Source organism: Anolis sagrei, chromosome 1, assembly GCF_037176765.1.
Source record: "Anolis sagrei isolate rAnoSag1 chromosome 1, rAnoSag1.mat, whole genome shotgun sequence".
Lineage (NCBI taxonomy): Eukaryota > Metazoa > Chordata > Lepidosauria > Squamata > Dactyloidae > Anolis > Anolis sagrei.
Genome location: NC_090021.1, coordinates 256,193,196 through 256,213,993, shown reverse-complemented (window position 1 = coordinate 256,213,993; position 20,798 = coordinate 256,193,196). Strand labels below are relative to the sequence as shown.

General features: G+C 40.1%; 1 protein-coding gene across 3 annotated transcripts in view; it reads left to right on the top strand.

Moving 5' to 3' along the window:
• Positions 1-20,798, top strand: part of SPON1 (spondin 1) — a 408,791-nt gene that overhangs the window by 575 nt on the left and 387,418 nt on the right. For 2 of the 3 annotated variants that reach the window (XM_067462684.1, XM_060766576.2), the window contains exons 1-2: positions 17-691; positions 17,328-17,434. In XM_067462684.1, the coding sequence (XP_067318785.1) occupies positions 439-691; positions 17,328-17,434 (360 nt within the window). In that variant the 5' untranslated portion in view covers positions 17-438. Of the gene's footprint in view, positions 1-16; positions 692-17,327; positions 17,435-20,798 lie in introns of those variants that run through there. The other variant, XM_067462685.1, reaches the window with a different exon arrangement.

Below are 20,798 nucleotides of genomic sequence, written 5' to 3'. Positions count from 1 at the left end.
ACCTGGCCCTGCCGACCTCCGGCCCCCACTCCTCCTCCTCCTCCTCCTCCTCCTCCTCCCTGACACCAGCCTCGGTCTCTTCTCCCCGTTTCTACTCCTCCCTCCCTCCCGCTCTCTTTCAGTTTCACAACCCTCGGCTCCGACTGAGCAGCGGAGGGGGGAACCAACCCTTTCCAAGTGATTAAAGGGCGGCGCTGCTTAGTTTGCCTCGCTTTCTGAGCACGAAGACCAGGCGGAGGGGCGCTTGGTGCCTCGCGCTCCGTCCCTCCTGAGCCCAGGGCTCGCGCCCTCCCCGAGGCCGCTTCCCGCAGAAGCAGAGCCCTCTCCCCCGCTCTCTCTCTCTCTCTCTTTCGGGGCTCCAGGAGGACCCCACGCGCGTCCCCCTCCAAGTTGTTGCGTCGGCGGGGTGGGGGGTGAGGGCGGCGGCGGCGGAGGAGGATGAGGACGGGTCCGCTGCCTTCGGGGCGCGCCTGGCCGCGGCTGGCGTGGTGCTGCTGGGGCTGGGCTTTCCCGGCGCTGGCCTGGGCCGCTTCCTTCGGCGACGAGACCTCCTTCGAGCGCGCCGCCAAGTCGGAGGGCTACTGCAGCCGCATCCTGCGCGCCCAGGGCACCCGGCGGGAGGGCTACAACGAGTTCAGCCTCCGCGTGGAGGGAGACCCGGACTTCTACAAGCCCGGAAACAGTTACCGGGGTAAGGCTCGTGTCTCGGGGCCGAGAGGGGCGGGGAGCGAAGCGAAGCGAAGGGGGCTCTTGGGCCACGAGTGGCTCTCTCCTCTCCTCTCCTCTCCCAGGCGGCCGGGGGGAATGCCTAATAGACTCACCTGTTTATTTTTACTCCCACAGGGAGACGCGCATGATTTCCCTTCTTTTCTCACCTCAGATGCCCCTTGCCCTCTTCCCCGCCGACTTGGAGAGGCGAGTGGAAATCCTTGCGCCTGGTCCTCTTTCCAACCCCGCGATCCCAAAAGGAGGGGCCCCTTCCTGCGTGAAAACCTCACTGTGGAATTAATTCGGTTTTGACACCGCGTTCACTGCCATCATGGCTCCGGGGTATAAAAGCCTTAAGGATTGGACTTTGGGGAGGCACCGACCTTCTCTGCTTTAGGAAAGTTGAAGACCTTGTCAAGACCTCCACAGGCTGGAGCCTTGGCAGTTAAAGAGGTGTCAAACTGCGTTCATTCCACAGTGTAGACCAGGCATGGGCAAACTTGGGCCCTCCAGGTGTTTTGGACTTCAACTCCCACCATTCCTAATAGCCGGTAAGCTGGTAGGAAGGGTGGGAGTTGAAGTCCAAAACACCTGGAGGGCCTAAGTTTGCCCATGCCGGGTGTAGACACACCTTTAGTGGCTCCAGTCAGACACCAATGCTTTGAGTTCAGGAGCTAAATCCATCAAAAACTACTTTATGTGCTTCAGGGGTTTGTTTTCAAAATGGCACTAAGCACTTTATATTTATTTATGGATCCTGTATCCATGGATTCAGCTACTCAAAATAACTTTTTTTTTTCAAAATCCAAAATCAGGTCTTGATTTCTGACATTTTATATAAGGCATATAATATAATGGGATTTCAGCACTAACAGATGATGTTTTTACGAACCAAACCCCAGTGGATACCAAATGGGTCCACTGTACTCTGCTTTCCCTTACCATCTCTCCTTCCTATATATTTGTGTGGGGGAGATTGAGTAAATAGTTCAGAAAAGTCCAAACAGAAGGAAAGATTTCAAGGACTTCTGAAGATGAGTGTGTTCAAAGAGAAATACAGGGGATTGTTTAGGTAGGGTTGTTCCCAGGCTGTATGGCCATGTTTCAGAAGCATTCTCTCTTGACATTTTGCCTGCATCTATGGCAGGCATCCTCAGAGGTTGTGAGTTCTGTTGAAAACTGGGCAAGAAGGGTTTATATATCTGTGGAAAGTCCAGCCAAGTTTTCAGCAGATCTCACAAGCTCTGAGGATGCTTGCCATAAATGCAGGTGAAACATCAGGAGAGAATGCTTCTGGAACATGGCCATAAAGCCTGGAAAACTCACAACAACTCAGTGCTTCTGGCCACGAAAGCCTTTGACAACACAATGTTTAGGTAATTCACACCCACCTTTCTACTTGCTCAAGAGCCAAGGTGATCAGAGTGGCATTTCCCTCAGTCAGCACAGCTTGTTGTTTGAAACAGGTGGAACAATCGCAAATCACTTCTCTCTCCTTTCCTTAAACTGCAGATTGGCACTGGAATAATTCACTTCCCTGTCTGCAAACTTCAGCTTGGCTTTTTAAAAGGAAAACAACTTGGAGAAAATAAGCACCTCCAAGAAAGTGTCAGATCTCTTATCATAAACTTGTGATTCTCGGAAGGGTGAGAGGAACTCTTAGAGCGAGCACGTTCTTTGCTGCACTGAATCTTTAGCATGTGGGTGAAAGAACATCTATATTCTCCCACAAGGCAAACACAGCTTTAGATGGGATTTATACACAGACTGACCTACAGTTCTTTCTGGAGAAAGAACATTTTCAACAGAAATTAGCTACTGCTAGATATTTAGTTATTTTGTGGTTGTATGGTAAAAGGCTTCTGCAGGAAAAACAAAGTTAAACCCCCCCCCCCCCCTGTTGTGGGGACATTAATGGAAAATTTGAGTAGCAAAATCTTGAGTTTACAACATTTACTATGCCAGGTCGTCTTAGCAGCAGCATGTTAGATTTCTTGGCAAATACACTGAGATACAAATATTCTTAAAGAGGGTTGAAAATTATGTCCTGTGAAAAGTTGTACTGGATATAATTTTTAGTTGCCAAGAAGGTTTTCACTTGGAACTGAAGGAGAAAATAGCCTTTCCCATAAAGTTCCAGGACAGATTTAGGGGATGGGGGTGGGAATACAATGCTTTTGCCAATCAAATGCAGCTAAGGAGTAATTTCCCACATATTTGCAAGTAGTAAAAATTTCTAATTATTGTTCCTTGGCCCATTAGAGAATGTGAGATCAGAAATTTAGCACACATTAGAATTACTTGTGATTTTCAAAGCTAAATAATTCCAGAACCTCCTAAAACTTAACCAGATGGAAGGAGCATGAAAAAAGTTAGTTAAGTGTAACTTTATGTTTCCTGCAGCAGTTTAATGTTGTCACTTTGTTTTATTTTTATTAACTGCCACAGGAGTTTAACAAGCCCCTCTCTTGCAACATGAAATGACATCACTGTAAGTCTGGAAACAGATTTCCAGAGTTCCCTTTAAAAAAAAAGCGGCTCCCCTAGAAAGTAGTTGTTTTATCTATGCAAAATCTGTGTCAGAAGAAAAGCTGGTCAATTAAAGACAAATTGGAGTTTCATTTCTTATGAAATGCCAGGAAAGTAGAAACATTCAGCACAAGAGCCAAAGCTTGACAACAAAAAGTATTAACATGAGCTGGGAGCTTTTGTGGAAAACAACTAGTGCCAGATCCTGGAGGAAGCATAGCCTTTCCCTGATGTTTTTTCTTACTGTTTGGGTCTTAATGGAAGGGGAATTGAGGCTGTTATTCAAAGGAATATAACTGGAGTGGACACAAATACAATGGTTTTGAAACATTTCCCACAGCCCCCTATGTTTGGGCAAGTTTGATCCATTGGCAACAATGGAAAAAGGACTGCGTTTCCCATCTACAAAGATAGCAATCTACACATGATCGTTTTTTTTTTGCACCATAGCAGATCGTTCATACAACCCATTTTCATAGGGCATGGTTATTGTTTTTCCATTGACCATGTGGCAGATCTGATAACAAAAAAGTTGTTACACTTTGTCTATCAGCATGCATGGCTGATCCATGATGCTCAACATCTGCTAGCTGATTCTATGTGGGTTCTGTCACATGCTAATCATAACAGTGAAAATGTTAATCATCCACATCAATTATGTTTTGAGGGGGCTTTGGCACTATTTGAGCTGAAAGCATTTGAAGGCTCAATAAAAATTCCTTCTCGTTAAGAACTCCAAGGATAATATTCTCTAAATATTATCTATTATGTCTCTATTTCAGATGTAAATGTATTTGTCCTTTTCTTCTTCTGAATAGATTGAGGTTTTGAGAGACTAGTACTAGGGATCTCCTAAATAGTCCTTAATATCTCACCATATTGGACCCTCCAAGATTATGGAGGAAGTAGAGCAGAACTGAAATTTCTCAGAAGATTTGTTGGTTTTCTAAGAAAGAAGGTGTGGAATGTAGTTATTCTCAGCCCTTGGGCCTCCAGGTGTTTTAGTTTTCAACCCCCAGAAATTCCAGCCAGCTTACCAGCCTTTATGAATTGTGGGAGCTAGAGTCCAGAGAACCAAATGTTGAGAACCATTGGAGAGGATGAAACCACTGGACATGATAAAAATGGTATCTCAGCTACATTTCCATTTCCCCCTTTTCCAACTTACAGTAACACAAACCCTTACACAAGGAAGAATCTGTGGTGCAATCATTACTAAAGGTGAATTCCACCACTAATAAATTATTGGGAAAATTTAACACACACATACACATGGGAGAAATATGCCTAGTTCTTCTGCTTATAAATAGGATGAAGAATTTTGCGATGACATTTGTACAAAGCTCTACTGGGAAGCCATGACATTTAAACTGGCATAGAACTGTCATGCACATATGCCCTCAGACTATATTTTTGGTGGTTGTATTGTTCAGAAGCAGGAAGAAAAATGAGATGTGCCTAAAAGAGTTCATAAAATAATAGAGCTGGAAGGAATCCCAAGTGTCATACCTGCCAGTCCAGAAATCCACTTCTAAAAGACATTTGAGAGGTAGCCATCTGACCTCTATTTACAAGCCTCCAGGGAAGGTGAGCCTAACACTCTACAAGCCTACCTGTTCCACTGTTAGACAATGGAAGTTACCAAGTTCTTGCTAATGTTTAATCATAATTTTTCTTATATTTGGAATTTATTAGTTTGGATCCAATTCTCTAGAGTCATGGGAAATAAGCTCATTTCACCTTTCCATACCACTGACTCCACCTTTAGATATTTAAAGACTGCATGCCGTGCCATCTTTGTTCTTCCAGAATAAACATGCCAACTCTTATAATTGAAACAGTTGCTCCAAAACATTTTGATGTCTGAAGTAGAGCAGTAAATTGTAGCCTCCACCACCTACGTCAAAATATATAGTCCTATGAACTAGACTTTTTTTGGCACATGAGGTAGGAGATACCACAAGTGCTTTTCTCACCCATACTAATAGTAAACATACTATAATAACACATTAAATAACTAACAGTTGTTACTTTTTCATATCCTTCTTTTCAAAACCTGGAAGTTCTATGCCTTTTCATGAGATTCTTTAAGTTTGGTGTCTGGGTTGGCCATCTCACTGAACATAGGGCTGAATCAAAGGGATAGGAAGTAAGCTTCTTCAATTGTTTCTGGCTGCTTCCAAGGACACTCTCAGAATAAAGTCCACATGAGATAGTTGTGCACATGTATGTGTATGTTGATTGTCAACTTATGGCAACCCTGTGAATTTCATAGAGTTTTTAAAAGTAGCTACAGTACCTGGTATTCATTGGTAGTCTCTATTCTGCCTTGGTCAGGCCACACTAGAATACTATGTCCAATTCTGGGCACCACAATTGAAGGGAGATGTTGACAAGCTGGAAAGTGTCCAGAGGAGGGCGACTCAAATGATCAAGGATCTGGAGAACAAGCCCTATGAAGAGCAGCTTAAAGAGCTGGGCATGTTTAGCCTGCAGAAGAGAAGGCTGAGAGGAGACATGATGGCCATGTATAAATATGTGAGGGGAAGTCATAGGGAGGAGGGAGCAGGCTTGTTTTCTGCTGCCCTGGAGACTAGGATGCGGAACAATGGCTTCAAACTACAGGAAAGGAGATTTCACCTGAACATGAGGAAGAACCTACTAATTTATTTATTTATTTATTTAGAGTTTTTGTATACCGGACTTCTCCACCTCCTACGAGGGACTCAGGCTGGTTTACAGCATGAAATTCAAATACAATAATAAGTTACAAAACATCCTCATAATACAATAAAACAAGTGCATTAAAATACCATCATAAACATTACACAGGCCAGGTCGTCAGGTGAAATCACAATTCGTTGCCATCCTTCCGTATGGTCGGAGTCATTGCCTCAGTCATCGAATGCCATATTCCAAAGCCAGGTTTTTACTTGTTTTCTAAACAAGTAAAAACTGTGAGAACTGTTCAGCAGTGGAACTTTCTGCCCCAGAGTGTGGTGGAGGCTCCTTCTTTGGAGGCTTTTAAACAGAAACTGGATGACCATCTATCGGGGGTGCTTTGAATGCAATTTTCCTTCTTTAAGCTTGGCAGGGGGTTGGACTCAGTGGCCCACAAAGTCTTTTCCAACTCTATAATTCTCCTCTCTAAGCACTATCCAGAACTAATAATATGATTATGTTATATGTGTCATATTTGGGTGTTCGTAGTCCCTTACTTCCTGAAACTGAAGTAGAGAAACACACACTCAGTTCTTTTTCAGAGTGATAGAACTGTCACATTCTTTTGATTTCCTTCATCGGATTCATAAGTGTGGGTGTCGTCTTAACACTCCAGCTGCTAAAATGTTGAAGCAATCATTCGGAAACACTTTTCTGATTTTATGATTATAAAGATAACACATTAAAATATGACTGAAGACTAACCAAAAAGTATCAGAAACGATACTTGCATGCTTGAAATAATTCTTTTCTTCTTCTTTTAAGGCAGCATTTCTTTTCTTGTTCTTTTTCAATAGACATTTTAAATTAAAAAAGAAAGGCGACAGAATTAGTTGCTATTGGACCAGCATACTGTGGGGTTCTGATCTGTGAATAGGAGGGGGAATTTTACATTGGAGAGAGAAGAGAATTAATTACTTTGCATTCATTTTTCTCCGTGTGTGGATATTTGGAACTGCCTGAAATTGTTCACATGGCCCCAGCTGTAACTCCATTAGGTTCTTGTGGGTTTTTTCGGGCTATAGAGCCATGTTCTAGAGGCATTTCTCCTGACGTTTCGCCTGCATCATGCCTCTAGAACATAGCTCTATAGCCTGAAAAAACCCACAAGAACCTAGTGATTCCAGCCATGAAAGCCTTCGACAATACATTGTAACTCCATTGTTGGGTCCAATGAAGCTATGTGGTGTGTGAATGATACTGCTTTGTGAGTAATGAAGGGGATGTTCTGTCAGGAGGCAAAGTGAGTTAGCTACCACAGGTAGAAAAATGATGGAGAAAAGGGAATGGTGGAGCGGGATTTTAAATAGTGGCTAATCACAGAAGTCTTCCTGGAGCTTTGTAATATGACCCATTATTAAATATGATTTTGTAATAATGGGCCGTATCCAATATTTTATCCAAGGCAACAGTTCTCAGGCAAATGAGTACCTCTCTCCTCCCCAGTATTTCCACTCCCAGGAATTCTTCAACAGCCTCTGCTAAAACTTGTAGGGTTGTCAGGAAAGTCATGAAAAATGGTGCACAGATGGAGAAATTGCCAAAATTAAGCAGGCATTTTTACTAGTGGGACATTGCCTGCTAGGCTTGCCATAAAATGAATGAATGTGAAAACATGCCAGGGATCATAGAATTGGAAGAAAACACAAGCCTCAAACTCTTGACAAGCATAACCCCTGGTGATGTCATAGGACAGAATCTGTCAATATCACAAGCAGAAGCTCCATCCAACGTTGTTCAGCATCCACTACTAAATAATACTAAAAAACTTTTCTGAACCCTGTTGTAAAAACAATTCCAAACACTACTTTTAACAACCTATAGGGATTGTGGGCCTATTAAGGAAACTTCAAAGCCTCAGAAAAAAAAAATATAGATTTTGCCCAAGAAATGTTTTCACATTTTTTGATGCATTTATTTTAGCACTTGGGAATTGTGGTCCAACTAAAGAAACTTTCCTGGCAGAAGGTTCTCTGAAAATAGATTGCTCATATTAACCAGTGCCTCTTATTGGCCATATATTTTTCAACTCAGTTTTTTGGAATCTTCCTGTATCTGCCAAATAATCAACATCATAATGCTACCAACAATCTCCAGCTTATTAAAAAAAATGGGCTTGCCAGACAATTGGCTGTTCTGATACACAACCTATACTCAAGACTGTCAGGACACAATATGGAGAAACAGACGGGGTCTCAATTGGCAATGCAGGTCAGTAAAGACAGCAATTTATCTTTTCAATCTTTTCAAACTGTCAGTAGAAAGATGGATTCACCTCAGAGGAAGTATACTTGAAAACTAGGCAAAGGAATATTAACAATCTAAAATATGCAAATGACACCATACCACCAGGAAAAAATAGCAAAGTCAAAGTTATACTTGATCATTAAGGGGAAATGACTACAGATGATTTATATAACTTTGAAGTGAATGATAAAGATATCAACTAGTTAAAGATTTTCTGTACCTTGGTTCAGCTATGGAGTAAAATGGAGACTGTAGTCAAAGAAATCAGAAAAATCCTAGGACTTAAAAGGACAGTTACAAAGGATCTTCAGATGCAAGATATAACTTCAAATACCAAAGTCAGAATCATCAATGCAATAATATTTCTGATTTTTATGTCTGGCTGTTAAAGCTGAACAGTGAAGATAGTTGACAGGAAGAGAATCAATTCATTTGAAATGTGATGCTGGAGAAGAGATCTATGGGCTGCTAATGGACTGCTAAAAAGACAAATAAATGGGTCCATGAACAGATCCAGACTGAACACTCCCTAGGAGCCAAAATGACTCAATTGAGGCTATTATTCTTATATCAGATAACATGACTCATTAGAAAAGACAATAATGCTTGTAAAAATGGGCAAAGAGGAAGAATTCAGATGAATGGACACAACCAAGAAAGACATATCCTCGAGTCTACAGAACTTTAGCAGGGTTGTTAGCAAGAAGAAAGTCTTGGAGGTCTCTTATATATATGCCTATTGATAAACACTGATCTCTCTTAAGTTAAAGCTGATTTGCAACTTTAATTCACTGAGAATGTAACAAGTTGTATCTACCATTTTTATTGATGGATTGTTTGTTCTAGCATTTTTAAAATAATCATCTTTGTGACCCCTTTGTTTAATGTATGTTACTAGCACACTGTTTTGTAATGGATATTGTGCCAATGACAAATACACTTGATGATGAGTCGCAACAAATCACAGCCATGGTTTGAGGTTGTTTTGGAGGGAGGAAAAGGAGGGAGAATGAGAGATAGAGAAGGTGGGAAGGAGAACAATAATGAAAGTAGAGGAAGTGAGTGCAGAAAGAAACAAAATAATGCAGTGGAAGGAGAAGGTAAAACACAACAGAGGTGGAATATGGGAGGGAGGGGAAGTACATTTAGCCAGAAGTTGTGGGTGGGGGAAGGAAAAAGAGGGTGGGGTGGGGAGGACAGTTTTAAGTAGCAGTTGGTGAGGAAGAAGATGCAAATGAACAAGAGACTAGAGAAGAAAAGGGGAACATGTAGATGAAGGAATTAAGGGAAGAAAGAAACTGAGAGTGATGTGGGGAGAAGATATTTATGCAGGAATTGCACAGATGAGGAGAAATTGATTGATAGAAAGAAATGAATTAAAAGAATCTGGACTAGACAGAGCTGAAAGCATTTGCAATAGGTCTAGTGAAGGCAAAACCTGTTGTTTCTTATTACAATTGTTACAAATAATCCATTGCAATTACAGATGATTATGTTGTCAAAAGCAATTTGTATGTTTTTGTTACAGTACGCATTGTTTGCCTATTTATTTCTGTTACTTTAAAATAAATACTGAAGATAGATATTATAAAAGTTGTTTTTATAAAAGTTGATAATTGACCTTAAAAGGTTACTCTTGAAAGTAAGTCTTATTTATAACACCAATAAATTAGTGTCTCTCTTGCACACAAGTAAGATGTTATGTTCATTGGGTGTCTTCTTCCAGTCTATCGATTTTGAGTAAAAGAAGGAGAGAGATATAATAAATAAAATAATGCATATGATCTGGAGGCTTGGGTAGACTTTAAGTCAGTTATGCAATATGTCTAGACTGAGGAGTGGCTGGTACGTCACTTGCCATAATGACAAGGGCTCTGCCACCATGGTTTTTTCAACAGAGCCAGACCACTTGGCTTGGCCTCTCTCTCGCATTGAATCTTTTTGATTTTCCTTGATTTTCTTGATTTTTTATTTTTTGTTTAGTGGGAGTGGAGTTGGAAAGTGCAGGTGGGTGGGTGTGTGGTATTTGTGGGTGTGCTTTTCTTTTAGGGTGGCTCTCAGCTTTGAGTCACCATTTAGCCTCTACTAAAGCCTTTAGCTTCTTATCTCTCCTCTTCTGGCTGTGGGCTGAAAAAGCCCATTCAGACTCTTGCTTGTTTTTGTGAGATACAAGAAAATGGAGCTGTGGCCCCCTCTCCCAGAATCCAGACAGCAGAAACAGCTTGAGGTTCAGCTGAAATGCACAACCCTAGTAGAAAATCCACTTTTGAGGTAACCAGTAACCATTACTTTGACTTGGAATTTTTCTGGGGCTGGATCCTATCCCTTCAACAGTTCAGGAACAGCAGAGTACAATTTCAAGGATTATCCTAGCACATGGTCTAAGCTTTAAGATGGTGATGATTATGTTGTTGTTGATAATGATAGATTGCATCTAATACTATATGAATACAAAGTTGCTAATACAAATAAGTCTTCTCACCCCTTCCTTCCCAGTGACTCTTCAAAAGCCTCTGCTGAATGTTCAGGAATTATCAGAAAAGCGCTCAAGAAAATGCAATAGGATGGAGGAACTGATTTAAATTATGCAAGTGGATTTGCCAGTTGATCATTGCTTACTAGGATTGTCATCGGAGGAATATGTCAAGGATGAATAAGAAGAGCATCCATAATATTAGGTGTGGATTTGCCATTCATACAACAGCAGTTCTAACCCTGCACAGACCTAAAACCTCATCAAACCAAATGCAGCATAGCATCTATAGAACCAGTGAAACAGAGGTTAGATCCATTTTTGGCTCAGGCTGAACTTCAGGGCTCAAACCCACAAATTGGAAGTTTAGATCGACCTGGAAAGAAGTGTTGGAGGGGATCTTGAGAGCCATTGAGACTAATCTCTACCCCAGAACAGGATCTCCAGTTACAGCATCCTCAACAAGTATTTGTCCAGCCATTTTCTGAAGATGTTCAAAGAAAAATATCCCACTACATCCATAGGCATTTGGGTCCATTGCTGACCTACAGGAATGTGGGAAATGATCAAACCAGTGTCAGTCCTGGCTGACGTCCCTCAGTTACAATGCTATTTTCTACTGTCTCTTTGAGAAGTAAGCCCCAGAGACCTTGGTGCTTGCTAGATTTATGGCAACAGTAGAATAATATCCACTTTGAAGGAAATCCAGTAGGAGCAGATGGAGCCTGCACCATTTCCTTAGATGCCAGTACATCTAAAACCTATTTTAATTTAGTTTATACTTTTTGAAGTTAGATGTTACTCTCTGTCTTGAATGATGACAGCTGAAGGTATATTTTTGTAGTCCTGTTTCTCATATTCAAGGCCAGTGTTTTCTCTCTCGTTTTAAAAAAATATAGTCAGGGTGAACTGTACAAGCACATTATTGCAAAAGTCCATTTTATTGTTATTGCTTTAAAACTATATTTGTTTCTAGAGCAAACTGATTCTGACCAGTATTGAGATTTTTTTAAAAAAAAAATGGGGCAGTGAAAGTAAACTGTTTTATTCCTGTAGTCATGGTGATACTCTGAGGTTTAAAATGCTTTGCTCTGTGTACTTGGAGTATCTATTACAATTGCTTTATTTTTTTAAAAAAATGGCTGGGAAATGCTCCTTTTTGTTTGTATCTATGTTTGTTTTTTGCTCTAACATTGGGAATGTAGCCGTTGTAAAGCACAGTATTGTGGTGGGAAAGAGAATGAAGAAGAATGGTAGTTATATGCTTTGCATCTAAAGAATAATACATGTAGGGCAGCCCATAAGATCAATAAATGTCTAAAATGACATAGCTTCAGCATTGTGCTTGATCTCTCTCCTGCCTGAGATGGGAAGAAGAGAAGCAATTCTAAGTACTAAGCACTGTATATCCTAATGGGTTGACATGGCTTAGTAGGTCATAAACTACACGAGCATTGCTTTCCTTTACTGAGAAGAAATTGATGGGACATTGAATTTTGTGTGGTCCCTTTGCTAAGCTTATTTCGCTAGGACAGGGCTTTCACTTGGCCTGGTACTGTTTGTATAGTGTCATGCATGCCTGTGTTAGAGAGAACTGCTTAGCTTTTACCTATTATAAAGCATAATGCATTCAGCCATCTATTGAGAGACAAGAGTATGGGCACATCCACACTGGCACTTAATTCAGTGCTGATCAGATGTGTAAGATGCTGGATCAGCCTCATAAAGTGTCCCCACAAGGACTCCCCCAGCCCCTGCAGAAGTGGGAATCTCCACTGCCCAGAGACCTCTGAAGGAGTTCCCACTCCTTGCTCATACTTTATAGATCCCATGTCTCTGACTGTGACATAGGACTGGCCTGTTTCCCATCCCTTACCTAGATGTCATCTAGAGTGATGGGGGAAGGGAGGGTTTCCTCCTCTTCCTTTCCCTTCCCAGTGCTCCTTATCACCCTCTGCCAATGGATCTTGGGGTACCAGTGAGGACAGTTGTGGCAGGTTCCATTTGGGACCCTAATTCAGGAGAAACCCTGAATTCTGAGGCAGACTGTCCCCCACTTTTTGATAATATGGGACCAGGCTGCATTAACATGGCCGTGCCCCACATTACAGCAGATCAGCCGTGTGCGGTATTTGGCTGCTGAGGAATTGATCCTCATCTACACTAACGTAAGTGGTCGTTGTAAATAGAGACTGTATCCACTGTCTGATTCCTGCCTCCTAAGAGCCTATTCACACCACAGCATTCTAACACTAGTATTCCACTTTAATTATTATGGGTCTGTCTCTATGGGATACTGGGATAATCCAGAAAGTTCTAGTGCCTCACAAAACTATGAATTTCCAAATTTTGTGGAGAAGAACCATGCACATTGAACTGGAATAATAGTGCTGTCACGATGAAGTTTGAGTGCCTCTAGACTCTATGGATTGGGCATTGTATGGTTCTTGATTGGTTTCAGGAAGCTAATAACATGTTTTCATTGTACCATTATTGCAGCTTAACTGCAATGGCTCTAATCTGTTGAATCTTGGAATTTGTATGTTGTTGAGAGAAGGCGCTGAGAAGGTTTTTTTTAATTAATGAGAATGAATTTGTTGACCCTTGTAGAAAATTCTAAATACCTCACCAAACTATAAACACAAGATCTTATTAGATCTTGTGATGGTCATAAAATTAGGAGATGTACTCTACAAATTGTGAGAGCTAGGTGCTCAGGATAGAAAATACTACCAGTAATACAAGTACACCTAAAACAATGCTTATAAACTATATATGATTTTGCTTTATTGACCAAAGACTAAACTAGATTAATATATTTTACTGATCCTTCCAGAAGAAGTTGATTATAATCATCATATGAACAAGTTACCATTGTAAATAGTATCTTATTTATTTTATTTTATTTATATTGTATGTTTGTGGGAGCCAAGATTGTTCACAACAGAAGTTGGGACTAAAACAGCATACCATTAAAACAACCACAAAACTATGATTTAAAACAGTTTTAAAAATGATAATGCTAACATACAGTACAACTCAATTATGAGTTTCAGCAATGTACATGTGACTGCCAAAGGCTTGTGTAAACATAATGCTCTCTGCCAGCTAGCAGTAAGTAAATGACCAACTTAGCCTCCCATGGGAGGGAAATTCCACAGCCTGGGAGTAACCACCAAAAAGTCTCTCTCCCATGTCCTGATGAAACATACCTGTGATGATAATGGGACTGGGAGAAAGTCCTCCCTTTAGGATCTTAAAAAATTAGCAGTGTGATATGTGGGGACATAGTATTTTTTCAGGTAATCTGGACCCAAGCCAATATCATAGATCCTAGTTTAACATTATGCAATCAATATGGCTAGGATTTTAAATAATTCTGTCAACAGAAAATGTTCTATATTTTTCTGGGAAAGGGATTCTGTTTGTACAGTCCCTTGACATCTCCAAGTTTTGACAGGTTGATGGTGACATTTTCATTTACACTGCCCTTTTCTAAGAAAGCACTATGTAAACCCAAGCAAATTGCTCAGTAATATGTATATATGTAGGGACAGATCCATTCCTTTTTGCCTTACACTCTTGACATGTGCTTTGCCCCATATTAGTCAATGTTACAATGGCTTGTTGTCTGAAATGAGGGAACTAAGCATTTATCTAACTATGATTCCATCACATTTTTCTATAAAATGAATGAACTTATGAACTTATTATAATTTCAGAGGGTCTGTTCTAATTGGGACTAAAATAGGCTTTAGCCTTAAGGGTTTTATATAAGAATGCATAGAAATGGATATTGATCCCAGGAATCATTGGCATAACATACACATTCTTTTTGTTTTCTGTTGATAGAATCATATTCATTTTCACTCTATGTGTCTTTTTATTACTTTTATAGCTATTAGATTTATCTGCACAGAAATCTATACAAGACTTTAATTGATTGTAGATATCTAGAGACATTGCTGATAACTCTTGGGTTAAGGCAGTTCTGTGTCAAGGCAGCATGAACCATCAAGTGTGGTTTGGCCCAATAGACATCCCCATGTCTGACAGATTGGCTGGCAACCTAATTTAGAGCTTTGTGCTAAGAGACAGACTCTCCCCATTGGATCAATCAATCTCCCCTTCTTCCAGTAAATAACCTATTGATGAACAGGAGTAATTCAGTTCCTGCTTATGCCAAGTTACAGTACTTAAAATTCCCCTACCTACATTACTAATAGTACAGAAGCATTGCCATAATCCTAGATTTTGGAAGTGATGATCTAAACAACCTAATTTTTCTGAGCTCAATTCTTGAGAACAAGCAAAAATTTTGTGTCACCATCATCACAACTGGTTCTCCCCCCCCCCCATTGAAAGGAACAGAAGGCATGTGCAAGAACAACAACAAAAAACCCCAAAAACCCCAGTGAGCAAGACAGTGAATCTCCTCCAGATTTTAGTTTCAACTTTGAAATGATAACACAAGGTTATGAAACTATTTTATGTACAAGATGTATTGCCTTGATGTTCAGACTGAAACCTGGAGCATGTTCACTGCTGCCACTGAAGCAATAAAAAATAACTTAGCAATACAGAAAAACAGAATGCTTTTTACAGACTGAATCCCTTTGGACTCACTGCACAGAATGTTTACGTGTGTTCTTGTCCAATAAAATTGACACTGTGGAATTGTTTTTATGAGGGATGTATTAGAAGCCATGTGAATCGTCAGATCTAATTTTGCTGTGGGTCAGAGCCATTGCCTCCATAGGACTGCTAAAGTACCCATGAATGAAAAGGCCAAAGTATCTGAATGGTCAAGCAGGAAGTTACCTATTCTAATACTCTTTTGTTAGAAGAACCTTTTATAGTCCTGTGTCATAGAATCATAGAGTTGGAAAAGACCTCGTGGGCCATCCAATCCAACCCCCTGCCAAGAAGCAGGAAAATTGCATTCAAAGCACCCCCGACAGATGGCCATCCAGCCTGCTTAAAAGCCTCCAAAGATGGAACCTTCACCACATGTACCATATCTAAATAATTAAATATATAAGTAATATAATGAAATAATGTATGCAAAATTCTCCAAATTCTTTAGGGTATCTAGATCCAAGTATAAACTGTGGCTCAGCTGGCATTCCTGGGATTCTGTGAAAACCTTTCCTTTTAAAGTTTTCCTTTTAAAGATTTAGAGCACAAAGCTCTAAATCAGCTGAAGAACTCATTGCCTACCACAATGACCAAAGTATGACCAAAAACAAAAGTAATTCCACAGCATTGCTAAAAAAAAAAAAAAGTGAAACAATGAAACATCAACAGTGTCTTCAGACCTGAGGTTGAAGCCAATTCTCACAAGAAAACACATTTTCTTTTCCCATATTGGAATGTCTTTATTCATTATGGCTAATTTGAGCTAAGTAGCACCTTTAAAAAATGAATACTGGTACTAATTTTGAGACTAAACGGTTTGTAAGTGGCAGCCTACTTCTTTAGCTGCCAGAGGTGTTGACGGCAAGCAATGCAAATGTAGTTAACAGCGTTTAGTTTTCTTTTGTTCAGTAATTTGAACAATCTCTTATTAGTTGGCATAAGTCCAATTTTTGTCATCATAAGTAATTTTTTTGGGATATTGCAATTCTCTGTTTATCCAATGACAAAAATCTTCTCAGATGTACCTTTTAACTGAAGGAGTCACCTCATGCCCATTAGAGAGCAGATGGCATAAAAGAATTGTCTAGATCTGCCTCCCTAGCGATATATATCTCTAATTCCCCTTGCTGTCCACTGCCCATTCAATGTCTATGAGGAAAGAGGGGGTAGAGGGTCCTGCAATTAAAAGGTAGGTTTATGGGAAAGGTAAAATGGGTAATGTAGCACAATTCTACATGCAATACTTTTTCCTCTACATATCTGCATACATCTCAACCACAGACCTGTTCCTCAAAGCACATGGAGGAGGCTGTCACTTGTAATACAATCTTATATACACTCACCTGGGAGTGAGTACTGTTGAATTGAATTACTGTTGAAGTGAAGCTTACTGTAGATGACCGATGACTAGAAATCCATAGATGATTTATATTCTTATCAAATATGAATAAAATCATGGTTCCTATTTTTCTTCTGCTTTGCACCTTCAAATCTTGACTGACATATTTTGCTGCTTCCTTTTGTTGGAAGTGATTTCTTGAGAATGGTCCTACTGAGACCTTGTACTAGATAGTCAGAAAGACTTAAATCAAGGCTGGAGAATATTTGGCCATCCAAATATTGTTAGATTGGAGCTTCCAGTAGACCTATCTGGCAAATATTACAATTGCTTGGGGCTTTACCAACAATATGTGAAGAGGAATGGATTTTGCATTCCTTGTTTAAATATTCACATAACCCTATAACAATCCCAATTAGCTTAGACTGTTGAGTTTTATTTCATTTTTGACATAATTCAACAGTCCTTACTAGATGATATCAGTAATGAGGTTCATGACCACATTTTTTTCAGTCTGTTTATCCCACCTTTCCCAGTTTAGAAGCCCCCATTGAGGCCTAACAGTGCCATGCCCAAAGACACTTAAAGTCCTTGTGAAAGCTTTGATCAAGATACTGAATTTAAAAGAAACACATCCATTTAAAAAATCATTATTTTTCCTTTCTCCCCTAGTAACACTTTCTGCTGCCACTCCAGCCTATTTTCGTGGATTCACACTGATTGCTTTGAAAGAAGGCAAAGAGGGAGACAAAGAAGAAGACCATGCAGGGACCTTTCAGGTGAGTATCTGCTTCTTGAGCTCTCATGATTCTGATTAAACAGCATTTTGATTTTTTGTGTAGATACAGATATTTCTATAGCTGAAAGCATGGTAGTATCTTTAAAGCTCCAGTTAAATATCAGGTTGATATAAGGAAATTATATCTCTTTGTATCAGGGTCCAGGTATTATCCTAATGTTTATCAGGACACATTTTGTGCAGTTGGATAATAAAATGCACAGTAGGAAATAAGTGTTTTTGTATTTGGCAATTGTGGACTTTAATCAGAAACAAGGTTATGTTTTAAATAAACAAGAATAAAATAAAGAAATGGGAGATTTAGAAGACTAGTGTTGTCTTCCTGCCTTAATAATATTATAGGGTATGTTGTTATTGTTGTTGTTGGTACTAACAACTACCTGCTCCATTTGTGTCCAAGAAGTGAGAATAATTGCATGCAGATTTATCTAGTTGCTTTGAAGCTAGGTGTGTTGCCTTGGGCATTGTCAGTGGCACCTCACTCCTTTTGCACCATGATTGCAGGAGTCACAGACACCTAGAGGGTAATGCTCTTTATCATCAGATTTTATAATGGCTATTACATAATGTTTGTCAGTTCCGATTTGGTCCACAAAACTGTTATACCTTAAGAAAAGTGTCAATATATCTTTAGTCTTTATGAAGCCCCCTCTGTCATTTTCTAGAGTGTACTTCAATGCTATGCAAAATAACGTGGTTCTAGGCAGATCAAGAAGAAAAATGTCTTTGAAACAAGCTTTCTGACTTCTTGTATGTACGAAAGGCTTAGAACAACTCTCTCTCTATAAAAGACAAAAGAGACATGCACAAGAATGGGAAAAGGGGAGAAATCACCAAAGAAGAATTCAAATGAATAACCAACTTCTGTAGGGAAAAGGTTTTCAAAGCTAAAGCTCAAAATGAGCTCAGGCTTGCCAGAGACATTAAAAGCAATAAAAGGGGTTTCTTTGCTTACTTCAGTAGAAAAAGGAAGAACAAGGAGGCGATAGGGCCTCCTTGTGAGAGGAGAAGATGGGGTAATGCAGATAGGGGATAGAGAAAAGGCAAAACTACTTAATACCTTCTTTGCCCCAGTCTTCTCACAAAAAGAAAGCTGTCCTCAACCTCAGCCACATGGAGTGGATGAAGATTAGGGGACATCCAACCTCAAATAGGGAAGCAAGCTGTCCAGGAATACCTGGGCGCTCTAAACGAATTCAAGTCCCCAGGGCTGGATCAACTACATCCAAGAGTATTAAAAGAACTAGCAGAAGTTATTTCAGAATCACTGGCAATCATCTTTGAGAGTTCTTGGAGAATGGGACAACTTCTAGCAGATTGAAGGAGGGCAAATGTGGTCCCTATCTTCAAGAAGGGAAAAAACATGACCCAAACAATTACTGTCCTGTCAGCCTCACGTCGATACCAGGCAAGAGTCTGGAAAAAATTGTTAAGAAAGTGGTCTGCAAACACTTAGAAATAAATGTGGTCATCGCTAATAATCAACATGGAGTTATCAAAAACAAGTCATGCCAGATTAATCTGATATCTTTTTTTGATAGAGTTACAAGCTGAGTAGATGCAGGGAATGTCATGGATGTAGCATATCTGGATTTCAGTAAGGCCTTCGACTAGACCTTCTGACAAACAAACTAGTCCAATGTGGGCTAGGTAAAACTACGGTTAGGTGGATCTGTAATTGGTTAAGCGAACAAACCCAAAGGGGTGCTCACCAATGCTTCCTCTTCATCCTGGAAAGAAGTGGCAAGTGGAGTGCTGCAGGGTTCTGTCCTGGTCCTGGTCCTGTTCAACATCTTTATTAATGACTAAGATGAAGGATTCGAAGGCATGATTATCAAGTTTGCAGATGACACCAAATTGGGAGGGATAGCCAATACCCCAGAAGAGAAGAGCAGAATTCAGAATGATCTGAACAGATTAGAGAGATGGGCCAAAACTAACAAAATGAAGCTCAACAGTGACAAATGCATGATACTCCACTTAGGCAGAAAAAATGAAATGCAAAGATGCAGAATGGGGGATGCCTGGCTCAACAGCAGTATGTGTGAAAAAGATCTTGGAGTCCTCTTGGTCAACAAGTTAAACATGAGCCAACAATGTCATGTGGCGCCAAAAAAAGCCAATGGGTTTTTGGCCTGCATAAATAGAAGTATAGTGTCTAGATCCAGGGAAGTCATGTTACCCCTCTATTCTGCCTTGGTCAGACCACACCTCGAATACTGTGTCCAGTGCTGGGCACCGCAATTGAAGGGAAATGTTGACAAACTGGAAAGTGTGAAGAGGAGGGCAACTAAAATGATCAAGGGTCTGGAGAACAAGCCCTATGAGGAGCAGCTTAAAGAGCTGTGCATGTTACTCCTTCAGAAGAGAAGGCTGAGAAGACACATGATAGCCATGTATAGATATGTGAGGGAAAGTCATAGGGAGAAGTGCGCAAGTTTGTTTTCTGCTGTCCTGGAGACTAGGACATGGAACAATGTCTTCAAGCCACAGGAAAGGAAATTCCACCTGAACATGAGGAAGAACTTCCTAGCTGTGAAAGCTGTTCAGCAGTGGAACTCTCTGCTTCGGGGTGTGGTGACAGCCCCTTCTTTGGAAGCTTTTAAACAGTGGCTGGGTGGCCATCTGTCGGGGTTGCTTTGAATGTGATTTTCCTTCTTCTTGGCAGAGGACTAAATAAACAGCTCCCCAATCACTATGAGTGTTGGATATAGTAAATACTGTTTCCCCCAACTGACTCAAAGGCATTGTTAACAGCCTGCAGTTGTCCTTGGGCTCTTTGGGAGAAAAGGGGGTGAATGGGTTGGAGGAACAATTTAGAGATGGGGAAACAAGATGAGAGTGAGGTTCCTGTATGATTCCTTAAAGGAAACCACTTCCATCTTGAAGAGCTGAAAGCAGGCATATCTTACTTTTTCAAGACATTTTCCTTTCCCTTTTACACCACGAAGGAATAAAATCAAAATGTTATTTTTATATTCTTCAATACTACATCTCAAGGTACTCTATAGTAATGGCACCTTAAATCTTCAAGTAGCTTCAGCAGTATCATTTTTAAAATCTTGAGGGATGTAGGTGTAATGACAAATAGAAAAGACAAAAATAGCAAGGGGCAATTTGAAATGGTAAAATCTGAAATAGAATGGTTATATTGCAAACCAATTTCTTTCTCAACACATCAAAATGAATACTTTGTAATTCGGCTATCAAGAATATTATTGTTTTGAGTAGAAGTAGCAAGTTTTGAAGTAAGTCATCACACAAATGTTAGCAAGTACAAATTATTGTGGTTCATTTCCTGTAACTTAATTATAATGTATCTCTTTCGATAAAAAGGGGTTATT